The sequence below is a fragment of the Crinia signifera genome, chromosome 4 (genome assembly GCF_055691185.1).
Source record: "Crinia signifera chromosome 4, ASM5569118v1, whole genome shotgun sequence".
In the NCBI taxonomy this organism is placed as follows: domain Eukaryota; kingdom Metazoa; phylum Chordata; class Amphibia; order Anura; family Myobatrachidae; genus Crinia; species Crinia signifera.
The window spans coordinates 91666785-91678956 of NC_139220.1; the positions used below are offsets into that span (position 1 = coordinate 91666785).

General features: G+C 41.4%; 1 protein-coding gene across 1 annotated transcript in view; it reads left to right on the forward strand.

Moving 5' to 3' along the window:
• The window catches only part of ERGIC1 (endoplasmic reticulum-golgi intermediate compartment 1), a 121979-nt gene extending 110121 nt beyond the window's left edge, over positions 1–11858 (forward strand). The window contains exon 10 of the mRNA XM_083181990.1: positions 6331–11858. Coding sequence (XP_083038116.1) covers positions 6331–6438 — 108 coding nt within the window. The 3' untranslated portion in view covers positions 6439–11858. The remainder of the gene's footprint in view (positions 1–6330) is intronic.
• Positions 11859–12172: the final 314 nt, after the last annotated feature.

The following is a 12172-nucleotide window of genomic DNA, read 5'->3' on the forward strand; positions in this document are numbered from 1 at the left end:
GTCCGGGATCCGTGGTAGTCCAGAGGGGTACCTAAGGAGGAAAATCCAACTCACCTGCTCCCCGGCGGCGACCTCCGGTGACAGCGCTGCTCCCGACTGGTACCCGGCTTCAAGGAGTTGGTCCGGCGCTGAGATGTTGCTCCCTCGACGTCTCTGAACAGAATGATTTCTCGGCCAATCAGGAGCCGAGAAAGTCGGCTCCTGATTGGCCAGAAATCATTCTGAATATAGACGCCGACGGAGTCACATCTCAGCGCATCCATAGCAGAGATGTTACTATTCGACTTTCTCGGCTCCTGATTGGCCGAGAAATCATTCTGTTCAGAGACGTCGAGGGAGCAACATCTCAGCGCCGGACCAACTCCTTGAAGCCGGGTACCAGTCGGGAGCAGCGCTGTCACCGGAGGTCGCCGCCGGGGAGCAGGTGAGTTGGATTTTCCTCCTTAGGTACCCCTCTGGACTACCACGGATCCCGGACCCCGGATTCTTCACGCCAGGAGCCCCGGAACCCCAGGACCAGCCCCGGAACCAGGACCAAGGCCCCGGAACCGGACTCTTCTGCCCTGGAGCCCCGGAGGACGAATCCAGGATCCAGGGACCGACCTACGGGCTCAAGGTAGGTAAGTATCAGTGTGTTTTGTGTGTATTAAAGTTTTATTTTTCAGGGTGTCAGTGTGATTTTGTGCACTATTTTTTACACTGCAGAACTACAAGTGCCAGCGGGCACTTTAATGCCCCGCATGCTGGGACTTGTGGTTCCCCAAGTCCCAGCATGCGGGGTAGGCTTGCTGGGACTGATAGTTCGCCAGTGTAAAACAATAGTTGACATTCTTTTTTTTACACAAAGCATCAGCTCCATGCCCACAGCCCAGGGGCATGGAGGACAGCCCCGGACTATCAGCATGGGCTGGTAAGTCCTGGAGGGGGGGACCCCTTCATTGGGGGGGTCCCCACTTCCCCAGGACCCCTGCCCATGCTGACCAGCCAGGTGGTTAATGCTTTGGCCGGGGGGACTTGTATAAAAAGTCTCCCCCCGGCTGTGGCATTAGCCTGCTGGCTGGTTGTGTCCGGTGCTGGTTCTTAAAATACGGGGGACCCCTAGTCACTTTGTCCCCCGTATTTTGGGAACCAGCGCCGGACCTTGAGTCTGGTGCTGGTTTCATAAAATCAAGGGGACCCCTATTTGTCGGGGACCCTGATTTTATGTCACCAGCACCGGCTCAGTGAGCCCGGGGCTGGTTAGACTCGGGTGGGGGACCCCGCGCTCGTTTTTTTTTTTATTTAACCATTTATTTTAATTTTTACAGCAGAACCCTGCACGGAACATTGCGATCTGTGCAGGGTTCTGCCTAATTCGCCTAACAGACCCAGGTCTGAAATAAGTGCGATAATTAGTCACTTAAATAATGCGATGTGCAAATGCGCATAGCATTAAATAAGCGACTTGTATACTTTTCTGTGCGCAAACATCTGGATGCGATAAAAATGCGAATTAATCTCGCATTTTTATTCACCAGACATTTACGCACAAAATATGCGATTTCAGCCCCTGTGCGCATCCCATTAAATCGGCGATTTAATGGGAAAATGCGATAGCGCCATTTTGTGGTCTAATTACCGCAAAATAGCGCTAATCGCATAGCATAGAATGTCACCCTTGATTCAATAAGCAAGAACATTGACATTTCTAAGTTGGGTAACTCCAGTCCCCCCTTTGATCTTGGCCCCATTAAATATTTCCTTGTGACTCCAGATTTAAAGAAAGAGAAGAGTGTCCTCTGGTTGGGTGCACCTTGGAGAAAATTCAAATCAACTAATAAAATTTAACCTTTATTGTAATCATTTTTAAAAGGCTGCGAAATGTCTTAAAAACATATAACATACAAGGGTGGGTGGACACAATTTAAAAAAAAAGGTGGCAGGCAGTGGTTACTGTTACGCTAGTAATGATAGGGTAAATGATTGACACGTAGCATGTGAGACAGAGATAGTTCGGAACAGTGGGTTCTGCAATTATATATTTGAGCACGACACCCTCTTCTGTTACGCTGAATCTCTTGACGGATAGGATTCGTAATCTCTAATCCGAATGGATCAAAAGCGTATTCCTGAATTATGCTCACGATTTGTTTACTCATATATCAGGTGCCGTGTTTATGCTAATCACGGTCACTGGTATTTGGGATACAGATCCTAGAGATCATGGGATATAACCTCTATTTTGATATCAGTAGGATCTGAACCTCATGTCACAAGTTTTATTAGTATTCACAGTGGGTGTAGTAACATCTCAGTAGTATGATATTTAGTCCTGTATATGTCAGGACTCTGAGAGAGATGTTTTGCTACACTGAAGATAGAAGAAACTCTAAATAGAGTATCCTTGTGACAATTTGTTTAGAGTCACCGGAATGATTACTCTGAAACCTGGTCAGTGGGGTGTCTCCCTAGCGCAAATGTCAGGGAGACCTCAGCCCCGGGTGGCCAGTTAGGGAGTTAAAGATGTATTTGGATGAGCAAACAAATTCAAACAAAATTATTCACAATTAAAGTGGCACCTCTGGGGTATAGGGCTGACCTGTATGAAATGACAGGAGCACTAACACCTCCAGGGTAATCTCCACTGTGCAAAGTAAGGAAGGGACCCTGTGCAGGGTATTCCTACTGGGAGCACATAGACTGGTATGAGCCCTAATAAGGGCTATTTGGTCTCACAGTGCACATAAATCAATTAAGTATGAAAAATAACAAAATCAGTAACAGGAAACTGCCTGCGCACCGCTAGCCGGCACGCGCTTCGCAGTTTAGCTTCCTCAGGGCCAACCTGCCTGGGGTTCTGTGAGGGTTTAAATACCCTATACCCTTAAAGTATGTCCAATCATTGTGTCTCGTTTTGGCGCCAGTTTGGGCTCCTTTCAGTGTCAGCCAATGGTTGTCAATGTGAGCCACGTCACAGGGGTGCGATAGCCCGCCTCTCGTGACGTCACTACGTTCAGGCTGCGGCTACATCGCCGCTGTGTATGTACGTTGCCTAGGTAACGTTCCCTCCGTGGCGCTGTGTATCAAGCGTATTGTGGATGTCAGCCAATAAGCTTGCAGTGTGTTACACGTCACGTGGGTGCGATAGCACGCTTTTCGTGACGGCACTACGTTCAGCCTGCGGCCGCATCGCCGCTGTGTGTACACGTTGCCTAGGCAACGTTCTCTCTGTGGCGCCGCAAGTCCGGCGTGTCATGCGTTGTCTAGGTAACCCGTGTTGGATAGCGCGCGAGGATGTGGAGTATCCATGGGGCGTGATGGCAAGTATCTCATGCTGGCATGTAGTTCCTATAGTCGGCTGTTACCCCGGCGCGTCTCCATTGTGTGCGCATCAGTGTCAGGGCGTAAAGCCTGTGACCGTATTCTTACTCTATGTTTACGTTGTCAAGGCAACGTCTTCTCTACCACGCCTTTTAAATTGTGTCCACCCACCCTTGTATGTTATATGTTTTTAAGACATTTCGCAGCCTTTTAAAAATGATTACAATAAAGGTTAAATTTTATTAGTTGATTTGAATTTTCTCCAAGGTGCACCCAACCAGAGGACACTCTTCTCTTTCTTTGTTCTTGTCCGCTAATCTCCATGTCCAAGGGTAGCACACCCCGTCTTCTTGATAAATTGAATTTTCAATCGATGAATATATAGGGGTCCTTGTCAAATTTCAGTCTTGTGCGATTGACCCCCAAAACCCCCCTTGACTCCAGATTTATTAGTTTTCCAAATGTATGTCTAAAGTTGAATTTTATATCGATCTATCCAATAATTTGTAATAATTCTTGGTAAGGAAGAACATTTTAAATGCTGATATTCTTCCAGTCCGAGTCGCCTTATAGTTCATCCAATCCTTTAACTTTTTGTAAATTGTTTTAAAAGTGGAGCATAATTATAATGTATCAGGTTATCTTCTTTATCTAAGTTTATTCCCAAATATGTTAATGTTTTTGTTTTCCAGGTAAATTGTGTTTTGTTTTTTCTTTCAATAATGCTAGATTTTGAGGTTTTATATTTATGGGGAGTATTTCAATTTTGTTTTTTATTTTATTTATAATACAACACTTTTGTATACCTGAGATGTCTATAATGGCGGGTACGTTTTTTTTCTAGCTTCGTAATGAATAAGAGATCATCTGCAAATAAATGGGTCCTCAACATGATCTATGTATAGTTTCTGCTAAACATGCACAAACACAGAGGCAATCAAAAGTTAGCAGACAAACTTTCGAAGCATTTGCTTTGAGCGGGCTTACTAGAGATATATATATATATATATATATATATATATATATATATATATATATATATATATATATATATATATATATATATATATATACGTTTGTTTTATCAGAAGCCAATTAAACTACCAGATGTGTGAGCTCACGCAAACACTGGAAGCATATATAAATTCCTCACAAATAGTGCCCTGGTTGGTATTGAATCCATGATTCCAGAACAGTGGTACAGGTTGAGTATCCCTTAGCCTAAATGCTTGGGACCAGAAGTATATTGTATAATAGTTTATTCCGTATTTCCAAATTATTTTTATATTGCAATGAGTTATCTTGCATTTATGTTGTATCTCAGGCACTGAATTTGACCCCAGCAGTGCCAGTTATTTATCATGACCCCAGCAGTGCCAGTTATTTATCATGACCCCAGCAGTGCCAGTTATTTATCATGACCCCAGCAGTGCCAGTTACATATCTTGACCCCAGCAGTGCCAGTTACAGAAGTCCCAGTAGAGTTTTTACCCCCCAAAAAGTACATTCTGGAGTACATTTTATTGTTCTAAATAATGCTTGTATAAATAATCCCTAATTAAATCCAACAATGACATTTGGGGTGTACTGTACTTGTGTGGGATTGACTAGTGATTGGTATTATTCCTATATCATCACTAACAATAGAGATGCCTGCTAATTTACAGAGATGCATCAAGAAAGACTGGTGGCTAATGGTTTCCTCTCAGAAGCTGTAACTATTTATGGCTGCTGTCCTCTGCAGGCATCTATGTGACAGAAAGGATCACTTCAGCCACCAAATTAGAATACTGGGACCAAAATTAATCTGGCCACATATTTTGCATGTCAGAACATTGGTTTTAAAACAGCTGTTTCCCAGGGAACAGAAATGTTTTAATAAACAGACCGAATATATATGTGACCGATATAGCAGGAGGGATAGAAAAGCATGCTGGGAGCTCTAATTTAACGTCTTGTTTTATAACATCTTTAATTTTTATAATATAGGATGGTCTTGTAAAATGCTTAATGGGAAATAACTTTTTAAGGTACCTGTATAAATTTTCAGATAAGTAAGGGCATTATTTTGGTTCACTCTCAGAGGCAAACTCCTTCTCAAATGGACAGTGCACTGCAGGGGAAGGGGGTGGTGAGGGGGGTAACCTGTTCAGAGAGAATTAGATTTGGGTGAGTTATTTTGTTTCTGTGCAGGGACAATACTGACTGCTTTATTTCTACACTGCAATATAGATCTAACTTAGAATTAGATTTGGGTGGGGATCTTCTTCAATCTGCACATGTTATATCTGTCCCACCTGCAGTGCACATGGTTTTGTCCATTAGAGAAGGAATTTGCCTCTGAGAGTGAACCAGAATAAGGCCCTAAGTGCTGATGTTTTAAATGTTGGTTGGCCTAGTGTGAGCCCAATAAGTGATACTTATTTTTTTGTTTAGTTATGTAGACCATGGGTCATTATTGTTGCAGTGAAATTTATATTGCTGCTTAATTCATTTGACCACATTTCCAATACTTTCACATTATTTCCAGAGAAAATAATAGATTACATATTCTAATATATTCTGGCATGTTCTGATTCTTAAATCAATATAAATTCATTTCAATGTTCTTTTCACTTAAGGGGCTTTTTGATATATAATATTTTGCAGTGCCCGGTTCCACTTGGGTGGAAGTCTGTGATAACGGGAGTCTGTTACCTAGGGTTTTTGGATTTTAGTAATGTATTATGGTGGGGTAGAGGGTGTTGTGGTGATTACATACGAATAAGCTTTTCCATTATTATTATTATTATTATTATTATTATTATTATTATTAGTTTTTGTGTCTGTCTTACTACCATGAGAGAGGTTGTGGGAGATATGTATCACCCGTCATAGATTTTTCCGTTCATTTATTTTTGTTGAATCATGGTGATCTTATGTGTAATAGGCTAATCTCTCCGTAGAATAACCTAGTGTAACAGGTTGTGTGTACAACTATCATATATGCCATCTTAAATCAAACATTTCTTTACTGTTCTTCCCATACAGGTCTGTGCCATTATCGGGGGAACCTTTACTGTAGCTGGGATTCTGGACTCTTTCATTTTTACTGCTTCTGAAGCCTGGAAGAAGATCCAAATTGGAAAAATGCAATAGGACCTGTGTGTGCTTCATGGAACCACCCATAGCATGTGGAAGACTTTGAAGGAGCACTGATTCATTGGGAATTTTTTGTTTGGTGAAATAACAGATGTGGGTATACAGTACTCCAGTGAGGCCAAGTGTTCACACAGGGCATTAAAGGGATCACTAGCAATACCATGGAGAGTTCACTACAATGTCTGCAGTTTTTTATTTTTTGTATTTTTGCACAAGATGCAACTCCTGGAGACTTTGTTATTTTAAGGGTTCATTTTAAACTGATAATATACACATTGGAGGCAGCCATTTTGTAGGATGAATCCATATTCAGTCTATGAAATCATTAAGAACTAATCACATGACTGAGATATAAGGCCTCTCATGAATAATGGCCGAGATGACACTATGGCTGCTCCCACTGTGTGTAAATGACAGCACACTTTAAATGTGTATGTCTGGTTGGCTTTAATTTCATATAATATTGTGCAATTTTCCAGGTTTTATTTTGTATGTTGCTTTGCAGTCTAGATCCCAAAGCACCTTATAACTGATGGCATACTTGCTGTCTCTAACGATTAGTCCAGATTACTTCTTGAAAAGTGGTTGATCTAGAGGACTACCAAGAGAGTCTGACCATCTCCTAAAACCAGGCCAGACAAAGGACAGGTCAGTTAAAATGAGATGGACTTAAGCAAACACCCAGCATAATAAAGAATATTCACAAGTGTTGAATTCTTGCCAAGTTGTTTTGCTTGTCCTATAACACAAAGAAGTGGTGACAAGAGGACTGTGGTGTAGAAAACCATTTTAAAAGCTATTCTTTCAGATACTGAGTTTTATTCTGTACTTGTCCACAGTTCCATAGAACGTTCTCTGCAGGGAGCATGTTTGTAATTAAGTATGTCTTGTTTTTTTTTTTTTTTTTATATTTAGTTGCTTTTTTTTAATTTTTCCTTGTCAATTAACTTGGTTTCCTGTCAATTCTAAGTGAATTCAGATTAACCCAGTGATAAATGCAGTATCTTCTTACTGGTAGGGTAGTTGGCGTGTCATTAACAGATTACATGTTGCTTTTTGGTTTCCACATAAATTAGGGATCAGTGCTCCATAAGTGCCAATATTAGGAGTGGTTTGAGTAATATCTAATTTGCCCACATACTGTAGTTATTTTTTAAGTGATTTACCAGTTGCCAAGATGACAAATTGCCATTACGAGGCTAAATATATTGCCATACATTCACAGGGTCCAAATATTTGGCACTACAGAGCAGCTGCCTTGTTCTATGTTTAATAAAGACTGAATATATGTTATAGGTTAAGGGCAAACCATATTTGTTGTAAACAACTTTGGTCACTGGCCACCTGTTTACGGTGTGTTTGAGGATATTAGTGGGTAATTAGTGATAGTACTGTCTGCTCACATGAACAAGGGTTGTTCCTCCATAAATGCGTCTGGAGATTTATTCTGGGCTGTTCATAGAAGGCATCCCAAGTGCATCCTATTGGAAACAGATATGAGGATTAGAGCGGGATCATTTTCATAGTAGCTAAATCCTATATTAGGGACCAACTTGCTGCAAGTCAGATGTTACATCTATAGCTCCTAGTATTTAATTACATATCTAAAACAGGCAGGCGACACCAGGGTTCATATTTACTAAACAGAGCCATGTTTGCAGACACCTGCCAGCACCACAGGATGACTGACCCTGGTTTGTCGTGTTACATTCCACACTGGAGACCAAGTAGAATTTGTCAGGAGCAAACATAGTAGTCTGCAAGTCAACAACTGTATTGTAACAGCCAAGAAAAGCACTATGCATAAAAATCAAATGCCTTGTAATATGACGCAGTTTGCTCACGTTATTGTAACTGTATGTCACTAGAAGATGATATCGGCAAACTAGATTACTTAGGTTTTGTAGTTTTAATTATAGTCTTTAATTTGGAAGCAACCATTTTCACATTAGTAGTTAATATACCTTTTCCAATGCCATAAGAACTGCTTAGTAGAATAGGGTTCCCAAAAAGTAACCCGGGTACAGTCAGTGGCGTAACTAATAATTGCCGAAAATGCAGGGGGGCGCCCCACCTAGGGTAAACAAATCCCACCCCCGTGCGGCCGTTACCTCAGCCGTTACCTGTGCTGCCAGTCAGTGTGTAGGGGAGCCGGGCTGCGGGGTTGTTGTGCGGCGGCAGGGGGGGTTTACCTCCTGCCGCATCCGACCATGTGCTCCTGGTCCCGGTTCTCCTGGCTGCTGCTGCTAGTACTGAGAAATGACACTTGGAAAATGGCTGCCCCCATACAGCAGACGAAAAACTGTCTGCAGTATGGTGGCAGCCATTTTCCGAGTGTCTCTTTTTGTATTAGCAGCGCTGGCTGCAGCAGTAGCCGGGAGAGCTGCGACCAGGCGCTGGCAGCAGAACTTGGCAGTGAGTAACTAATAATAGTCCCGCAGCCCCCCCGGCGTCCACACCCCCTCAGCGCCTCCCCGCCACCGCCGGGGGCTGAGGGCCTATAGTTACGCCACTGGGTACAGTGATCCAAGAATCCGACCCAGGAAGCCATCATGGTTGGATCCAGGAAGCACCGTGGTACACTGGGCAGTACAAACGTGTGACCTGGGTCCTGTTAAAATCATAAGGAGACCTGGGTCATGTCCTCTCCACGTGCCAGTAGCATAGAAAGGCTTCACCTGTGTGCAGTGTACATGGCGCTGATTTGGGAATAACACTGGTTGCCAGTGCAATGTGTATTTGGTCTGACCTGAGTTGGAACCAAGGGATGTAAGTTTTAATTTATTAATATCTAAACATTCAAAATTCTTTAAAAATATTACTCTCTACTGTGGATACAAGTGTGAGATGTTACTGGTGCTAGTACTGACCATGATGCCGTTAGCCCAGCTGCACAGTCAGATGTAGTGATTACACAACTGTATTTACTCCATTTTAAGTAATCAAATTATTTGGTTTTATGATCCTTTTGACCATATGCATTATGCTAAAAGCATTAGCAATTTGGGCATTCTAAAATTAAATCATTTACAGCTTTATTCCTCTTTAACAGAATTGTTGCCAGAGTTGTTGAATAATGAAATTACAAAAAAACACTTAATTTTTAGACATTGACAGCTTCTATCTTTTGAATATTAATATTTTCTTTTAAAAATGTTGTTTTGTTAGGTGTATTATCAATCATATCTATAATATGATAATGAAGTATGTGTTCTTTGGGCAGGTGTTATGTTTTTTTTCTTATCTATCTTAGTTACATGATTTATGTTTGTGCAAATGAAAATGAATAAATAGGCTGTACAAAGATATGTTGTCTGTCGGTGCAGTTTACTGCACTTAAAATATTATACATTTTTGTATAATTTTATGTTATTTTGTGAAACATTTTTATTCCTTTTTATAAATGAAGTATAATCCTAAACTGAAGAAAAGTATGTTACAGGTTACTTGACAATGCAATTGTTACATACAAAACAGATTTATGTCTGCTGTTACGTGGTTACTCTGTTACACCCATACACTACAAGTCCTTGTTGCAATAGTTGACACAAGTGGCGGATCCAGAGGTGGGGCAGCAGTGCAGTTAATTCAGATAGGGGACACTTACTGTCACCCCAATTGTTTCCGAACATCTCTGGCCAAGACTCCTCATGTGTATCTTCTATTTGAATCCACCATTTGTTAACACTAAGTGCTAATTTAACGTTCCACTGCTTTTCCCGTAATTTCTCTTGAAATACTGTAGGCGTATGGAAGTTTACCGTTGAAGGAGAGATTATTTTAAGGTGGAATGGAAAAATTACCAAATGTTTTTTTTCGTTTCTGGATTTGGGTAATGATGTTTTGTTCTAGGTATAATGAAGGTGTGCTAGGGGTTTGGAATGATAGGCTAAATAGAGATCTAGGGGGTGTGAGGTCTTTTTTGTTTTGTTTTTTGGTAAAAAAAATATAAGCCTATTCTTAAAACAAAGACTTCTGATTTTTCTTTTTTTCTTTTGCAAGTGCACATCACTTATAGGACCATTATCCTCCAAAAAGGAATGGGATTTTTAACACACTTAAACATGCTGCATTGTTAAAAATGTTTTTGATTATAAAATATTTCCTATAAATAAGCCTACAGTGCAGGGGCAGTTTATTATTTCACTTGGGTCTGTCACATCCTCACCTCAGTAGTGTTCATGGGATTCCCTGCCAGACTCGCTAGAGCACAGGTTTTCAACCTGTGGCCCTCCAGATGTTGTGGAACTACATTTCCCAGCTTATAGGAAAAAATGTGGCAATGCATGTTGGAACATGTAGTTTCACAACATCTGGAGGGCCATAGGTTGAAGACCCATGCGCTAGAGGAATGTCCTAAAGCACATGATATCCTTTGAAATTTCTTTAAGGTGTATGGCTATTTAGCAGTGACACTATGCTGTGGATTCCACAGAACGAGTCCCTACCATTATGGATCGGAAGCATAGAGGTTATCTACAAGGGATGGAAACAAGAGCAAGTACCCTTGACATGATAAATTACAGCTCGTTTAAACCTGTATATATAGAACTACTTTCATTCGTAAAGCCTTTTTATACTGAAACATAGATGTACTGTATGCATACATGGCTTTATAACATTTACAGGTCAAATTAAGTTCTGCTTTCTATCTGGAGAAGCACCATTTTAGACCCATGTCCAGCAATAAGCTTATTTACCCTTTCATGCAAAAACACCGGGTCACACCTGGGATTTTGGACCCAGCTTGAAGTCGGGTGCAACCCGGCGTTTGGTCCCTTTTGCACCCCCCCTGGCGCAGGCCCGGACCGTTGCGCTGGGCACAAGCCCAGCACTAAGGTAATATGCCGGGCTGCCTCCGTGCACCCTCGTCCGGTGGGTGAATGGATGCCACACACAGGCATCCATTCACCTCCACTGCTGCTGTCTGCAGAGTATAGCCCGCCGTCCAACCTACGGACGCTGCGGTCCGCAGGTTGTACGTCCCCCATTGTTGTAAACGGGAGCCGGGTCGGATGACCCAATGTACCCGTTTACACCGCCCTCTACCCAGGTCAGGACCTGGGTAGAAGTCATGTGTAAAGGGACACAGCGTGACCCATTTACACCGTCGCTCACCTGGGTTTTTGCGGCAGTGTAAAAGGGGTATTATATAAAGTAGACTTTGTTTATAGAAGCAAAGAAGAATCTATTTAACATATAAAATAATGCAATATCTAAATGTGCTCTTAGCGTTCTTTTTACAGACTGATATATAAATTTAATTGTTTTAAATTACAAATGAAGGGAATAATGAAAAGGGTTTGTGACTGAAAAATGTGGCGATTTGTGCAATTTGTTTTTTATTGTGTTTTTTTTCCTCTGAGTTACTGGTTCTAGTTTTTGTAAACCTTGAAATAAAAAAAAGACCTTTTTAATCGTTTTGGTTTCATTTCTATTGGTCCCTGTGCGTAAAAATGTCTTGCAGTTGAATGATATCCCATCTAAGGAAATATTTCTGTGCCAATATAAGGACATTCAATAATCAGGACATTTTCGTTACTGCCATTAGTCACAGCCCCTCCTCAAAACATCTGTGCATGGTTTAGAGGTCAGAGTAAAATTGCAGCGAGACTGAGTCAATGTTTGATTCTCCTTAAACAAATGATACACGCTTGCATATTTGTGATGTAACACTGACTTTCCAAAGGTATAAGCATATTATTTTTTTAACCCATGGTATTCATGTATT